A 17,341-nucleotide genomic window follows, 5' to 3' on the forward strand; every position below is an offset into this window, starting at 1 on the left:
TCGCGTACCCTGCACCGCCCCCTCCTCGGATCCCTTCGATCTTCCGGAACCCGCACCGCCCCCTCCCCTGATCCCCCTCGGCTACGGCCCCGCCCCCACACGGTCCGCACGGACAGGCTCGAGCCGCGCAGCGTCCCCCCCCCACCCCGCCCCCGCGCCCGCCTCTGCGGCTGCGCGCTCGCGGGGCCGAGGCCGAGGGGAGGGGGTCGCGCCGGGGGCTGGCTGAGCTGCTGTGGCGGCAGCGAGAAACGGAGCGAGCCCGGCGGCCGCGGGCAGGCCCGGAGGCAACGGAGGAAGCGGTCATGTCGCGCTACACGAGGCCCCCCAACACCTCCCTGTTCGTCAGGAACGTCGCGGACGCTACCAGGTGAGCGGCGGCGGCCGCCGCAGGTTGGCGCGCGGGGGAGGGGCGGGGTAACGGCAGCATCGCGGAGCCCAGTCGCGGCCCGGCGGCTGTGCCCGGCGCCTCCCCGCCGGCCAGGCCCGGGCTTTCCGCGGAGGCGCCCTTCCCGGGGGCGGTGCGAGCCCTCGGGCTACTCGGGGCAGGGGCGGGACTGGCTCCTCCGCCCTCCCGGCCCGCGTTCCGCCCAGGCGCAGCGCACACCCGCGGCAGGGCCCGGCGCCCAGGGGATCGGTTGGTTGCCCATCCCCTGCTCGAGCACCGGCGGCGCGCAGGCTGCCGCTTTCCCGGTAGCCAGAGGGCCCTCCCTGCCCCTGGCCGAGAGTGTTTTCGCTTGGCCCCTTTGTCGCTGGGCCCCGATAAAGCTGCGCGTCCTGCGTCCTAGATGAAGAATTGGGGAAGGTGAGAAGGTATAAAATAATGCGTACCTTGGGCCTTACAGTTTCGGTTCCCTCAGTCTGGTCTACTTACAGGCGATGCCGGTGACATTTTATTTGTTACACAATACAAAGGATGACTTCAGTGAATCAGATTTAAATGTTTTTCTATGAAGTTCAGAGTTCAATATAAACACCCATGATAACGGTTTGCATAGACTTCCCTGGTCAAGTGTGATGCTCTCTATCTACACCTTCTCCTCCCCGCCTTGAGAATTTTTGTCTACATAGTGCTTAAAGATAACTATTAAGGAATGACTACTTCATAAAGCACTTTTCCCTTAATAGACACCAGAGGGAATGACTGAGAGTGGGATAGGGGCATTAAGAGACGTTTCCATTTCACTGGGTTTCCTTAATTTACTCCCTGCTCAACCTTTTTAGGTATGCAATATTATCTTTATTGTACATAAGGAAAAGCTGAAGCTCAGAGTTTTAATTTACCTGGAGCTTCATGGCTACAAATATATTGGAGCCCCGACTCCAGAGCCATATGGAGTAGTCATAATTTACCTTAAGAGGAGTAAATGTTAAATATTTTTTTATTTGATCCCTACTATTATGTACGTCACAGCTATAGACTGTGAGTTATTATACCTTAATTAACATCTAAAAGATGCCTGTGTTTATATTTCTCCTCTCAACCTGTTTATCAGTACATTACATAGAAAACAAGCAAAATTTATAATTTGGACAGGGTAAAAAAAAATTCCCACAATTAAACAGACCACTTGAATGCTAAATAAGTATCAAGCCTCTCCAGTATGTCTTAAAAAAAAAAAAAGAGGTTTCCAATTCTGATGGCCACCAGCCGGGGTAGTATGAATGTGTGAAGTTGTCAGGTTATAAGGCAAAATAGGATGGTGTGGACTTGTCAGGTTATAAGGCACAATAGGATGGTGTGGACTGTAGCAAATGGAAAGGAATAGGTGCCATCTAAAGGGGACAGCAGCTGGTACTACTAGCTCCAGCTAATAACTACTATGTAGACATTTGGACTTGTTGCCACATCATCCTAATTTTCTAAAGAAGTCAGAAAACTGTGTGTGTGTAAACTGTGTTTCAAAATGTTGGCGTTTATTAAGTTGAATCGTATGAGATTCCCATTTTTGTTGATTTAAAAGCTATGAAATATTGGCAGTTTTGTGTTTCAGCACACCTTAAAAATTTTTTAAACATTGTGCTGGCCAAATAAAACACATCAGCAGGTGACACATGATCTCTAATCTAGATAATCCACCATGAGTAATCGAGACTGAAAACTGAGATTTGTTGATTTCCTTTTACAATTTTTTCACCACTTTTTAGCACTGCCCCTGGGGGCAATCACCTAGGAGGTTTGTGTTAATGGAATAGTAACTGCTAACATTTGTTGAGTATTCACTGTGTGATAAGCACTGTACTAAACACTTTGTGTATATTGTCTTGTTAAATTTTTACAATAACCCTATAATGTATATTCTTCATTAATCCCATTTTACAGATTAGAAACTGAGGTTTAGAGAAATTTTTTTTTTTAAGATTTTATTTGAGAGAGAGCGACAGAGGGAGAGCATGAGCTAGGAGGAGAGGGAGAAGCAGGGAGCGCTGAGTAGGGAGCCCAACTCGGGACTTGATCCCACGACTCTGGGATCATGACCTGAACTGAAGGCAGATGCTTAACTGACTTGAGCCACCCAGGTGCCCCTAGAAATTAAGTATCTTACCTAAAATTACACAGCTACTGAGTTTTGTGAAGGTCGAATCATTACATGTAACCTATATTAAAAGCTTTTTCGGGGCACCTGGGTGGCTCATTCAGTTAAGTGTCTGCCTTCGGCTCAGGTCATAATCCTGGGGTCCTGGAATCAAGTACCCCATCGGGCTCCCTGCTCAGGGGGGAGCCTGCTTCTCCCTCTGCCTTCAGCTCCCCCTGCTTGTGCTCTCTCCTGCGTGCGCGCTCTCTGTCAAATAAATAAAACCTTAAAAAATAAAACAAAAGCTTTTTTGTATGAGATGGCATGCAGTATAAGTTAACTAGCAATATGGCAACTAGACACATTTTTTTAAATTTATTTTTTAATTTTAATTTTATTTTTTTAAGATTTTATTTATTTGACAGAGAGAGACACAGCGAGAGAGGGAACACAAGCAGGGGGAGTGGGAGAGGGGGAAGCAGGCTTCCCGCGGAGCAGGGAGTCCGATGTGGGGCTCGATCCCAGGATCCTGGGATCATGACCTGAGCCGAAAGCAGACGCTTAATGACTGAGCCACCCAGGCGCCCCGCAACTAGACACATTTTAAGTTCGCTTTAACATTTAGTATGCTTATAAAGAAAATCACTGGGATAAATGTTAAAACAAATGGCATAAAATTATCTGTATGGTGTGATTTCAATTATATTAGTATATGAAGAAAGGAAAAACTATAGAAAATGAGCCTGGAAAGAAATCCATTTGAGTGGTTTTCTTTTTCCTGTTTTCAAATTTTATTTAATAAAATGTTAGTTTTATAACAAAGCCAAATTTCATTTAAAATGTTTCTTTGCAGTAGCCATTTTAATATATGCCATAAAGCACAAGACATTAAACGATATTATGGCTTAGCATAAAATTTGTTAGGAATGAAATTGAGTACAAGAACCAAAGAAAGATTTAAAAATTTTTAAAGGGACGCCTAGCTGGTTCAGTGGGTGGAACGTGCAACTCTTGATCGTGGGGTTGTAGGCTTGAGCCCCATGTTGGTTGTAGAATTACTTAAAAAAATAATACAATCTTTAAAAAAAAACACATTTTATGATGTTATAATATGTATTATTTTTCTTTTCACTGGTGAAGCAAGATCTGGATCAGGAAGAATACTTTAATATCTTTGCTTTTTTACCATGTAGAAGAGTAATTTTTTTAAATGTCAGGTACAGTTTTCTAATGGAACAAAGTAATGTCCAAATCCCAAATATAACATTCCCATTTTGATGCATAATATCATGTCGGGTTGGGGAGCAGCCATCAGATACCTTCTTTTGGACATAGCATTTTTTGGTTATAGTGTATGTAAGGATATTGATATTGATGGTGGTATAGAAAAAGCATTAAACAGAATTCAGCAAGATTCATGAGAAAAAATGTCAGCAAATTATGAATAGAAGGGAACTTCCCTAGTCCAGTAAATGGCATGTATGAAAAGCCTATAGCTGACAAGATACTTAATAGTAAAAACTGAATGCTTTCCCCCTAAGATCAGAACAAGCCAGGGGTGCCTGGTGGCTTAATTGGTTAAGTATCCAACACTTGATTTCAGCTCAGGTCATGATTTCAGGGTCGTGAGATCCCCGTGTTGGGCTCTGAGCTCGGTGTGGCGTTGCCTTGAGATTTTCTCCCTCTGCCGCTGCCCCCGCTTGCTCTCTTTTTCTGTCTCTCTAAAATAAATAAATCTTAAAAAAAAAAAAAAAAGCCAATGATGCTGTGTCTCTCTCTGTCAAATAAATAAATAAAATCTTTTAAAAAAATTAAAAAGAACAACAAAAAAAAAACGTAATAAAAATCTACAATACAGTGCCAAGAGAAATTAAAGAAGACAGCATAAAACTACAATACAGTGCCAAGAAATATGAAAGAAGACAACGTAATTTGATAGACATACCATGTTCTTGGATTGGAAGACAAAATATTAAGTTATCAGTTTTCTCCCAAATTGATTATATTATAGATTCAAGGCATCCCTGATCAAAGGCTGTTAAAAAAATAGAAACTGGCTGACTCAAAAGAGTGTGCGACTGTTGATCTTGGGGTCCTGAGTTTGAGCCCCACATTGGGTATAGAGATTAGTAAAAAAATAAACTTTGAAAAACAAAACAAATAAATAAAAAATAGAAATTGACAAGTTAATTCTAGAATATATTGACATACAAAGGATCTAGAATATTCAAAATAATCTAGAAAAAGATCACTGAAGGTAGAAGACTTACACTACCTGACATAAGACTTACTAAAAATATATAGTAATCAAGACAGTGTGATATTGGCCTAAGTGTAGACAAATAAATCAATAAAACAGAATAGAATCCATAAATAATCCACACAGAGTCAAATGATTTTTGACAAAGATACCAAAGCAGTCCAGGGGAGGAAGGAAAAATCTTTTCAACAAATGGTGCTGCAACAACTGGATTATTCATACTGGGAAAAAAATGAACCGTGGCCTCACATGATAATTTGAGCTGGATCATCATTTGAAATGGAAAAGATAACAATATAAAACTTTTAGAAGAAAACATAGTATATCTTCATGATCTGGGGATAGGCAAAGATTTCTTATGGACAAAGAAAGCAATTACCATAAAAGAAAAAAGAATATGGATAAATTAGATTTCTCTAAAATTAAAATTTCTGTTCACTAAAAAAATACCATTAAGCAAGTACAGTAGGCAAGCTACAGATGAGAGAAGATATTCACAAAACATATACACTGGGATGCCTGGGGGGCGCAGTTCGTTAAGCATCTGCCTTTGGCTCAGGTCACAATCCCAGGGTCTTGGGATCGAGCCCCACATCGGGCTCCCTGCTCAGTGGGGAGACTGCTTCTCCCTCTCTCTCTCTGCTGCTCCCCCCTGCTTGTGCTCGCCCTTTCTCTCTGAAATAAATAAATAAAATCTTTGAAAAAATGGGCAAAAAACTCCAGCAGACACTTCACAAGGAAAAGTAGCACATGAAAAAGTGCTCAACATCATTTGTCATTTGGGAAGTGCAAATTAAAACCACAGTGAGATTCCACTTAATACCCGCTTGAATGGCTAAAATTAAAAAAAAAAAATGACAAGTTTTTTGATAAGCACCAAGTGCTTACAAAGATTGGCACAACTGAAACTCATACATTGTTGGTGGGAGTATAAAATGGTACAACCACTTTGCAGAACTGTTTGGCAGTTTCATAAAAATTACATATATACACATCCTATTTAACTCAGAAATACTGCTGGTAGGTATTAACAGGAAAGTATTGGCCCATACACATGAAAAGATGTTGTATCTAACTGGTTGTTAGGTAAATTAAAATTAAACAACAATAAGATACCCATTCACTTTTCATCCATCAGGATAAGAATTAAAAATGTTAATGAGGAAGTGGAGCAGTAGGAATTCTTATGCAAGTGTTGAGTATAAGTTGATTTGGTCACTTTGGAGAATGTGTAGTGAAGCTGAAGATAAGCATACTCTCCAATTCACCAATTGCATTGTGATACATCCCAGGCATCTCACAGAGCTCCCCAAAGCACATGTATTTTAATGTATGCTGCAGCACAATTTGCAATTAAAAAAAAAAAAAAGGCAGCATCTTAAATGTTTATCCACAGAAAGATGGATGAGTAAATTGTGGTTTATTAGTAATACCAATACAGAGTTAAATTGAGTGAACTAGAACTACATAGAGAAATCGCAAGGGAGGAGAAGGCAAGGAGCAAAATTATACAAATTGTCTGATACTATTTATATGAAATTTGATATATAAACACTTAAGTATGGATATAGTCATTTGCAGTAAAAATAGAGTTATGGAGGGATGCCTGGCTAGCTCAGTAGAGCCTGTGACTCTTGATCTTAGGGTTGTGAGTTCAAGCTCCATGTTGTGTATAGAGATTACTTAAAATAAAATCTTAAAAAAAATACAAAGTTATGCAGAGGAATGATGAACACCGATCATTGTTTCTAAGGTAGAAGAATATAAATGTAAATGTCTCATTTCTAAAAAAACATTACTGAAAATGATGACAAGTATTGAGATACAGTGAATGCTGTTGGTGGGTATATAGGTGTTTGTTTTGTGCTCTATTTTCTGAATGTCAAAATAGATGACACCAAAAATACAAAAATGAGAACAAAACAACAGCTAACAGGTGTAGGAGTGGTGACAGTGAATGGGAACCAGCTCTTTTGAGAAGTTTGGCTCCTTCAGACTCCTGTCACCCTTGGCTTCTGGGATTCCAATCCTCCCTGACACACGTTGCCCCAGCCTCCTTTTATACTATCTAGCATCCTTTCCCTATCAGCCACTCATATTTGGTTGATGGGATTGATTGTCTCAGAAAATATTCATTTAAATTCTAGCTTTGCTGCTGGCTCTGTGTACCTCTGGGCAAGGTAATTTCTCTTATTCTCAGTCTCCTTGACTATTAAATGGGTAACAGTAATATCAAATGGTACTCTATTTTGAGTGCCTACTTTGTGCCAAACAACTATGCTAGGTACACTGGTGAAGACAGCCATTTTAAAAGTGATCCTCAACACTGATTCTCAGAATTGCCTGTGAACCCTTAAAAAAATTAAACCTAACTGGGGCCCACCATGGGAGGCACTAATTGGGTCCAGGGTTAATGCATCAGGCTGGAATACCTTTTCTGTAACATTTCCTTCACAAAAGATTCTAATATTCAGGAATGGTTGAGAATCATTACTCTTTTGTCCATGTTCTGTGGTAGCAGGAATTGTTTTCCTTGTTCTCCATCACATCCCTAGAGTTTGCCCATAGTAGGTGCTCAGTAAGTGTTTGTTGAATGAATAAATGAAAGAAAAAGACATTGTCACTACCCTCTAAAGATAATAGTTTCAGGGAAGGCGGACAATTAAATGTTTTATATGAAGTATTAAATGAAATAATAATAAAAGTATAATAAAGTATGTTATGTCAATTGCACTGCCTTGTATATGGTGGACATTTAATCATAGTTGAATTCATATCTCTAGCTTAATTTTTTTTTTTAAAGATTATTTTCAGAGAGGGGTGCCTGGGTGGCTCAGTCGGTTAAGCATCTGCCTTCGGGTCAGGTCATGATCCCAGGGTCCTGGGATTGAGCCCCGCATCGGGCTCCCTGTTCGGCGGGAAGCCTGCTTCTCCTTCTCCCTCTCCCACTTCCCCTGCTTGTGTTCCCTCTCTCGCTGTGTTTCTCTCTGTCAAATAAATCAATAAAATCTTTAAAAAAAAAAAAATTATTTTCAGAGAGAGCACAAGCAGGGGGGAGCGGCAGGCAGAGGGAGAAGCAGGCTCCCAGCTGAGCAAGGAGCCCGATGCAGGACTCGATCCCAGGACCCTGGGACCATGACCTGACCTGAAGGCAGACACTTAACCAACTGAGCCCCCCAGGTGTCCCTCACATCTCTAGCTTTAATCACTGACTTCTAGCCTGGAGAAGAAAATAAAACTAATTTGTATAATCATAATTTTTAGTTGTTTACAGGACTCTCTCTTTTTTTAAGATTTTATTTTTTAAGTAATCTCTGTACCCAATGTAGGGTTTGAACTTGGAACCTAGAGATCAAGAGTCACCTGCTCTGCCTGCTGAGCCAGCCAGGTGCCCCTGTCTGTAGAACTCTTATGGATGTTCTACCATCACCTCAAATGTGGCATTTCTTTCGCCTCCCTCTTCAACTTTTCTTTTCCAGCTGTCTAATTTTTGTCACTGACACCATCTTTCTTCCATTTTTCCAAACTAGCAGCTTTGCAGTCATCTTTGAGTCTTCTTTCTGCACAATATGTTTTGAAGTACTCTCACTTCTTCTTAGCCATGTTTTGTGCTCATAACTTGGTGTTGAACCTCTAAGATCTCCATGAGGAAGTAAGGTATAGTGGTTAAGAACATAGACTAGTGGGTGCCTGGGTGGCTCAGTCGTTAAGCATCTGCCTTCGGCTCACGTCATGATCCCAGGGTCCTGGGATCGAGTCCCACATCGGGCTCCCTGCTCGGCAGGAAGCCTGCTTCTCCCTCTCCCACTCCCCCTGCTTGTGTTCCTGCTCTCGCTCTCTCTCTCTGTCAAATAAATAAAATCTTTAAAAAAAAAAAAACAACACAAAACCTAGACTAGTGTCAGGTTGTGAGAGTTTGATTCTAGTTCTGTCATTTGCTGGCTTGGTGACCTTACGTGAATTCATCTGTCTGTGCCCTCATCTGTAAACAACCATAGGGTTGTTGTGAGAATTAAGCGGTCTTAAGGTGAGCAGTGGCTCGATTATAAATGCACTATAATTGTCAGCTGTAAAAGCTAAGTATTTTGTCTCTTGAGTTAGATTGTTACTCCATGAAGACAAATATGCTAAATATTCCTTTGGTGCCCCCTCTTTACTACCTATGATATATAGGAGGTTTAAAAATATTTGTCAAATTTAAGAATACAGTAGTTACTTTGCTTTATGTTTAAAAGTAAAACATCCATTTTTTCTTTAAAGCCTGAGAAATAATTTTAGGACTTCTTTAGAATCTAATTCTTGCGATCTGAAAACAAAATGAACATAAACATGAAATTACAGTGAGGTAAATGAATGTGTTCTTAATGAAATAGAATTAATAGAACTCTTTATATTGACAATTGAAATATGGTGTAATAGAAGTAACTTCCAAAGATGGATAATAACTTTCCTGGGTCACTGTTTCCCCAATCTGATTAAGCATAACAGCCACCTGGAGTGCTTATAAAAATACAGATTTCCAGCCAGATCTTTTAAATCGGAATCTCCAAAAGTGAGGCCTGAGGATTTTTCTTTTTTCTTCCTTTCTAAACCCTGGGTGATTCTTACGACAATTTTAGATAATACTAGTCTAGATAATATACTTTCTTTTGAAGGTTTCAACTGGATTTCCGTAGGCAAAATATTTTAATCCAGATATTCATATTTCTTTGCCTTATTTCTAAAACACTTCAGGCCTGAGGACTTGCGCCGTGAGTTTGGTCGATATGGCCCTATAGTAGACGTTTACATTCCACTTGACTTCTACACCCGCCGCCCAAGAGGATTTGCTTATGTTCAATATCCTTTGTTTTACTGTGTGCATGTGAATGTACTGTATACGTGTGCAGATACGCATGTGTATTCAGGAGCATATGTTATATGAGATTAATATTGCCTAATTGTGTTTATTTCTTTATCTCAGAAAATCTAAAGCAGTCCACAGTAGCTGGCAAGCGCCCCCCAGTTTGAACCAACCTGTTAGCTAGAATCCAAGCATAAACCGAGCAGGCGAGAAAAAAGGCACCTAAAGTTCAAGCATCAAGGAGTAAAGAGGGAGGGTGGACACAGATATAAAGACCTGGAAGAGGGGAAGTCTTTATCAAGCAAAAGACAAAGCCAACACCAGGTTGAGACTTCGGCTTTCCTACATTTATTCAGAGTTCCAGAGTCAAAGCCAAGTCTGATTTTGTTGGTTCTTCGTCTCTTATAAAGTCCATCTTGCAAGCCTTAAAGAGTAAAGGTCAAGGTTCAAGATCAAGTGACATTGAGGTAATTGCCAAAGTCTCATTTTGTATTGCATTTCTTGAGCTTTTTCTGTTTTCTATTTAAAAAAAATTTAACCAGTGAACAGCCTCCTGAAAGATAGCTATATAGTCATTTTATATAGTTTATTTCCATTTTAGTTAGGTTTAATATATAATTTACATAGATAAGGAAGTTTAGTGGGATATTATAAACCAGTATATGTAATTCCAGATGTTCACAGATTGCTTTTGTGTTTTTTTTAATAATTATATCCCAAGCAGTAAGAACATAAAAGTATTTTAAAGTAGTAGGTTCAGAAGTAAATATCATTTTTAAAGGTATAATGTTTTAGGTTACATGTGTTTGTGCAGTTTTGTTTGTAATAAGTAATTTCTCCTAAACGTCATAATTAAAACACTTTTTAGTGAAAGAGTAATTGTAATTTCAGAATAAAGGCTTTTGCATGCTGATTTTTTTCAGTGAAAAACCTGAAAGAAGGGAGTGAGTCCTGTACAGTTTATTTTTTAATACTAGCCAGGGTTAGACTTACTTTTTTCTCATAACCTGTTTCACATTATAAACGCATACTGCAGCTACACTAATGTGTACATTAAAAGTATAGTTACGCGTTTGTTTCTGTTCTTACTTTTAGATAGATTCTTCTCAATCATAACGGGGCATTTGTTTTCATAATAAAAGTGAAATTCTTTCTGATTATATATATGTATATAGGAGATATAAGTTTAATATTTGGAGTTGTTTTTCAATTTCATGTCACGTGTAAATAATTCTTTAAAAATAACATTTTTACTTGATATCTGACGTTCAAAGTATCCTTAACAGCTAGTCATATTTGAAGATGTTCGTGATGCTGAAGATGCTCTTTATAACCTCAATAGAAAATGGGTATGTGGCCGTCAAATTGAAATACAGTTTGCACAAGGTGATCGAAAAAGTAAGTGCGACTAAACATTAGATCTTATTTATTCAGCAGAATGACTTTTAGCTATGACAGATTTTTCTTATTTCAAATTCTTTCAGAAAATACTACTACTAAAGTAGCTGTTACTGAGGTTTTCAGGTAATAAATTATTTCATATTCTAGCACCAGGCCAAATGAAATCAAAAGAACGTCACCCTTGTTCTCCAAGTGATCATAGGAGATCAAGAAGCCCCAGCCAAAGGAGAACTCGAAGTAGAAGTTCTTCATGGGGAAGAAATAGGAGACGGTCTGATAGCCTTAAAGAGTAAGTACAAAATACAGGAGGATTGAAAACTTAATTTTCTACTTTTTCTGGAAGACATTTTAAAGAGTTTTCAGAAGCAGGCCACAAGAATAATCTTATTCAATATACATAAAGATCAACTTTTGTTAGAAAAATATGCTCTTAGGGTGCCTGGGTGGCTCAGTCAGTTAAGCATCTGACTCTTGATTTTGGCTGAGGTCACGATCTCAGGTTTGTGAGATCGAGCCCTGCATCCGGCTCCATGCATCCAGCTCCATGCTGAGTGTGGTGTGTGCTTAAGATTCTCTCTCTCCCACTTGCCCTTCTTCCCTGCTACCCCCCCTTAAAAAAAAAAAAAAAAAGATATGCTCTTCTCTATTTGAAATGTATTGTTACTTAACTTGGGTTTATTGGATACCTTCCAGTGTTTTTATTTCATGGCAGATTTAACTTTAAACCTTTTTAATAGAAAAATAATATGGGCTGAAGAAAAAGACAAATTTTAAAATATGCACTTGACAAATAAAATGAAGAATTTTATTTTATTTTTAAAGATTTTATTATTTGATAGAGTGAGCAAGCGCACAAGCAGGTAGACTGGCAGGCAGAGGGAGAGGGAGAAGCAGGCTCCCCACTGAGCAGGGAGCCCGATGTGGGTCTGGATCCCAGGACCCTGGGATCACGACCTGAGCTGAAGGCAGACATTTAACGGACTAAGCCACCCAGGCGCCCCAAGGAATTTTAAATAAATAAAATTTTCCCAACTGAACCCAGTAATTAAGAATCTTAAGTTCTGAAGATTAAAAACTCATAAGAAATAGAATCACTTGTGAAAGGAGGTTGAACCTAAAATTAATGTAAGTCAATATATTTATAAAAGGTAAGTTATTTTCAAAGATAAATTCTAAGTTTGGTATTATAAGAAGACACGAAAATAGTAAGTTTTTCAGAAAAAGATTATTTGCAGTTTATCCATTTTGTTAGCCAGGAGTTTCTGTTATAATAATAGTAAATCACAATGTGAATTACTTGGTGAAGCTATTTAAATAATAACTGAAATTGTATTAGCAGGCCTAAATTCTTAAGTAATTGTAGTATTTATCTTGAGTTTTAATGCTATAATTTTTTCATAGACATGTATAATTTAAAGGTAAATTCTGTCCTTGCAGCGCCTGGGTGGCTCAGTCGGTTAAGTATCTGCCTTGAGCTCACTTCATGGTCCCAGGGTCCTGGGATTGAGCCTCACATTGGGCTCCCTGCTCTGCAGGAAGCCTGCTACTTCCTCTCCTTCTCCTCCTGCTTGTGCTTTCTCTCTCTCTTTTACTCTCTCTCTAATAAATAAAATCTTTTAAAAAAAAAGAATAAAAGTAAATTCTGTTCTTAAAGATCAGCACTGGGGCTCCTGGCTGGCTCAGTTGGTATTCTTGATCTTGGGGTCATGAATTCGAGCCCCATGTTAGGTGTAGAGTTTACTTAAAAAAAAAAAAAGAAAAACAGCATTTACACTAATATTCTCTTTCTGTGAGTAATACACTTAGCTGGGGAGGGGCGCCTAGGTGGCTCAGATGGTTAAGCGTCTGCCTTCAGCTTGGGTCATGGTCCCAGGGTCCTGGGATCGAGCCCCGCATCGGGCTCCCTGCTCAGTGGGGAAGCCTGCTTCTCCCTCTCCCACTCCCCCTGCTTGTGTTCCCTCTCTCACTGTGTCTCTCTCTGTCAAATAAATAAATAAAATCTTAAAAAAAAAAAAATACACTTAGCTGGGGAAAAACAAAAAATGTCCGTCATTTGTCCCAAATCATCATTGGAGTATCAGGAATAGAATGAACCACATCTTGTAAGACAATACTGTTTTGCTTTCTGCTCATTATAACATCATTGCTTAACCTTCCTGACCTCAGTTTTTTCATTTGTAAAATTGTATTATAAAGAATGCAAATCGGGCGCCTGGGTGGCTCAGATGGTTAAGCGTCTGCCTTCGGCTCAGGTCATGATCTCAGGGTCCTGGGATCGAGTCCCGCATCGGGCTCCCTGCTCCTTGGGAGCCTGCTTCTCCCTCTGCCTTTCTCTCTCGCTCTGTCTCTCATGAATAAAAAAAAAAAAAAAAAAAAAAAAAAGAATGCAAATCTTACCCAGCTCTTGTTATATTCATAAGGATCAGATTTTGTGTCTGCATATGTGTATGTGTGTATATGTAAATGAGGCAGAATTGGTATAAGCCTAAAAAAATGATAAGTAAATACAGAATATGTGGTATTATCTTAGACTAGAAAGAGGTCTCTTATTTTGTTTTTAGTGGATATGGATTAAAAAAACAAACTAGTTTGTTGCTATCCACTGGATTATGATGAGCTCTTTGAGGAGCAAGGACTTTTGTCTTACTCATGCTTATATCCCCAGCACTTAGCAGTAGTCCTAGCTCATGTCAGGTATGCCATAAATTTTTGTTGAATTCATACTTCAATGAATGTATATATATATATTCCTGAAAAATTGCTCCTCAGCTGCCTTAGCCCAAATATAGCATCCCCCCCCTTTTTTTTTCTATGTTGGATTTTTTTCTGAAGGATAATTTTCCCATTTGGCTGTCTACAACAGGAATGAAATTTAATAATTTCTTTTTTTTTTTTTAAGAGAGGGAGAGAGAAGGTGGGGAGGAGCAGAGGGAGAGAATCTTAAGCGGGCTCCACATTCATCACAGAACCCGATGTGGGGCTCAATCTTACCACCCTGAGCTCCTGACCTGAGCTGAAATCAAGAGTCAGATGCTTAAACAACTGAGCCACCCAGGTGCCCCGAAATTTAATAATTTCTAAAAGCCTGTGCTTTTATTCCAGAATATATTCTCAATCAATGTATTTATACTGTCCAGTGTTCTTTATTCCTTCCTATAATTCCACACTTCTGAGATTATTTTCTTTTAGTCTAAAAAATTTTTAGTATTTCTTACAGTACAGGTCTACTGGCAGTGAATTCTTTCAGCTTTTGTTTATCTGAAAAATCTTCATTTTATATTCACTTTTGAAGGATTTTTTTGCTGGGGACATAATTCTGGGTTGGCAGGGACTTCTTTTGTATTTATGTATGTATGTAAGTAATCTCTACACGCAGTATGGGGCTTGAATTCATGACGCTGAGATCAAGAGTTGTATGCTCTACTGACTGAGCAAACCAGGCACCACTTTTTCCCTGCTTTTAAAAATAGTATTATTCTATTGTTTCTCGATATATATAGTCAGCTGTCAGTCTTAATGTTGCTCCTTTGAAGGTAATGTGTCTTATGCTCTGGTTTCTCTTCAACTCATATAAATCTTTCACTTTTTACTAAAAGATTTCCATGGAGACGAACAACTCTGGGTCTTAAACCAATTTTTCAAGGCCTTGTTTTAACACGGCTGTAAAAAAAAAATAAAAATAATTAAATAAAGGTAATGTGTCTTATTCTCCAGGGTTTACTGAGCTTCTTGAAATTGCGAGTTGATACCTTTCATTAATTTGGGAGAATTCTAGGTCATTATCTCTTTAAATATTGCTTCTGCCTCATTCAGTTTTTCTTTTTGACTGTGTGACTGTGTACTTCATATCTCTTATGCTCTGTTATGGATTTCTTAAAATTCCTTTTCTTTCCTTGTGTTTCAGTAGATATGTTTTTCTAATAACCTGTTTTACAGGTTAGTTCACTTTTTCTTCTGCTATATCTAGACTGCTGTTAAATTGATCTAATGACTTAAATTTCAGAAATATATTTTCAGTTCTAAAATGTCCATTTGCTTCTGTCTATAGATTGAAATATTCTCTTGAACTTTTCTATTTTTAAATCTGTTTTGCCTGTCTTTTCTTCCTACTTCCTTGAACATACAAGTCACAGTAATTTTTTTAAATTCCTGTCTGAATAATGCCAATATCTGTATTACTTTGGGTCTGTTTTTTTTTTTCTTTTATTTCCTTTGCTTTTAGTAATTTTTATCTATTTTTCACATACCTCATAATTTCTTTATTGAATGTTGGACATTGTTGACAACACTTTGGATGATAACCTCCAAAGAAAATTGTTTTCTTCTAGCAGGTGGAGTATTGGCAAATCACCTTGATCTGTCAAGGTTTGGTTTGAGGCATTGTTAAGGTTGATTTGTTTTAGCTTTACACTTACTCTTAGGGGGTGGTCCTTACCTGTAGGATATGGCCCTTATGGGTTTTTTGGTGTTTTTTTTTTTTTTAAGATTTTATTTATTTATTTGAGAGAGAGAATGAGATAGAGCATGAGAGGGGAGAAGGTCAGAGGGAGAAGCAGACTCCCCGCCGAGCAGGGAGCCCGATGTGGGACTCGATCCCGGGACTCCAGGATCATGACCTGAGCCGAAGGCAGTCGCTTAACCAACTGAGGCACCCAGGCGCCCGGCCCTTATGGGTTCTTAACTGAAAGCGTGGGTTGTTACTCAAGGTTCCTTGACCTTTTGGGGGCTTGAACTCCAGCCTCTCTCCCCAGCACTGTGTGTCTGATAGAATTTCAGCTTAATTCTTGAATACTCCCAACTGCTATATTTGCTGACTTCTTGGAGTCTCATCCTCTATGTGCACAGCTTAAAAGATGGCCAGTGACTTGAAGAGAATTTATAGGCAAATTTTAGGAGATTTTTTTGTCTGCCATTCCCTCCTGAGATTTTGCCTCTTTAGTCCCAACCATTTTGGTAAATCTGAATCCTAACTTGCCTCTTCAGCTTAGTCAAATAGCCATTTTCTGGTTGGGTTCAGTTTCCCCCTGCCAGCATTTGGAAAATGGTCTTAGTTAAAAGAACCATGGCTTGTAACCCCTCAAGTTCTCCTAGGGTTGGTTATTCTCCAGTGCCTTTAAATAGTTGTTATAATGTTATTTAGCTCTTGTGTGTGTGTATATATATGTTTTCTACGGGAAGATTAGGCTAATACACATTGTTCTATCATGGCAAGATTCAAAAGTCCTGCATCTAGGTTTTGTGTTTGTTTTTATAAGCATTATTTGACATACTTTAAAAAATTACTTTCTCTTTTTTTATCTTTTTTTTTCCCTTCAAATTTTCATACCTCTTGGGAGTTGTATAACCCAGATTAAACATGCAGGGCATTTTTCAGAACTGACCCATATCATAAGATAAATCTAGCAAAGCAAAAATCTTTTGGTCATAGATTCTAGTATAACAAATATTACAAACTTGTTACTTATGTTTGAACTAAAAGTATGCAAAATAAAATTGTTTCTTTTACTTTATCCAGGAAAAGCATAATATTATATAAAGTGTATAAATTCCTGAAATTGCTGTTTCCTAACCTTTCATTAAACGTTTTTGTGTAAAATATATACTCTTAACGTTATGAATGTTTGCAGGTCTCGACACAGGCGATTTTCTTATAGCCAATCTAAATCTCGCTCCAAATCACTACCACGGCGGTCTACCTCAGCAAGGCAGTCAAGAACTCCAAGAAGGAATTCTGGTTCTAGAGGACGGTCAAGGTCCAAGTCCTTACCAAAAAGGTCCAAGTCAATAGGAAAATCACAATCAAGTTCACCTCAAAAGCAGACTAGCTCAGGAACAAAATCAAGATCACATGGAAGACATTCTGACTCCATAGCAAGATCCCCTTGTAAATCTCCCAAAGGGTATACCAATTCTGAAGCTAAAGCACAAACAGCAAAACACTCTCATTTTCGATCACATTCCAGATCTCGGAGTTATCGTCATAAAAACAGCTGGTGAACAGCCACAGAAGAGCGCTACATAGTCTTGAATGTGTTATTAAACCTCTCATTATGTTAAATAAAAATTCTTCAAGGCTTATAGAAAATGTGAGTTACTTTGGGCATGTGCAACAAATAAAATCTCTCTAGTTCTGGGTTAATAAAGACTTGGTCTCAATTTAAAGGGCCCATACCACAAATTATGATGTGTCTGATATGTCACCATTTTATGGACCGTTTTTTGTTTACATTGTGGCAGAAGGATACTTTTCAAAGGAAATGGGTAAAATGAAACTAATGTAGAAAATTCTACTTGGATATGAAGTATTAGTAATATTAATGATAC

General features: G+C 38.8%; 1 protein-coding gene and 1 non-coding gene across 2 annotated transcripts; both read left to right on the forward strand.

The window, feature by feature from the left end:
* The first annotated feature begins 208 nt into the window (after positions 1-208).
* On the forward strand, positions 209-17,048 carry SRSF12 (serine and arginine rich splicing factor 12). Its single transcript, XM_021693348.1, has 5 exons — positions 209-367; positions 9,508-9,629; positions 10,907-11,014; positions 11,165-11,306; positions 16,645-17,048. The coding sequence occupies exons 1-5, from the start codon at positions 303-305 to the stop codon at positions 17,012-17,014; spliced, it is 807 nt and encodes a 268-aa protein (XP_021549023.1). The 5' UTR covers positions 209-302; the 3' UTR covers positions 17,015-17,048.
* Positions 14,563-14,679, forward strand: LOC123325549. The gene has a single exon (XR_006540488.1). It is a non-coding gene; the product is annotated as a U5 spliceosomal RNA (small nuclear RNA).
* Positions 17,049-17,341: the final 293 nt, after the last annotated feature.

Source organism: Neomonachus schauinslandi, chromosome 8 (assembly GCF_002201575.2).
Source record: "Neomonachus schauinslandi chromosome 8, ASM220157v2, whole genome shotgun sequence".
NCBI classification, from domain to species: Eukaryota; Metazoa; Chordata; class Mammalia; order Carnivora; family Phocidae; genus Neomonachus; species Neomonachus schauinslandi.

What these genes read in the sequence shown, in the direction of transcription:
- SRSF12 (XM_021693348.1), top strand. Translation starts at nt 303, where the DNA reads ATGTCGCGCTACACGAGGCCCCCCAACACCTCCCTGTTCGTCAGGAAC. An exon ending in AACGTCGCGGACGCTACCAG is followed by an intron (nt 368 to 9,507) that starts GTGAGCGGCGGC and finishes AAAACACTTCAG; the next exon opens with GCCTGAGGACTTGCGCCGTG. An exon ending in CGGTCTGATAGCCTTAAAGA is followed by an intron (nt 11,307 to 16,644) that starts GTAAGTACAAAA and finishes GAATGTTTGCAG; the next exon opens with GTCTCGACACAGGCGATTTT.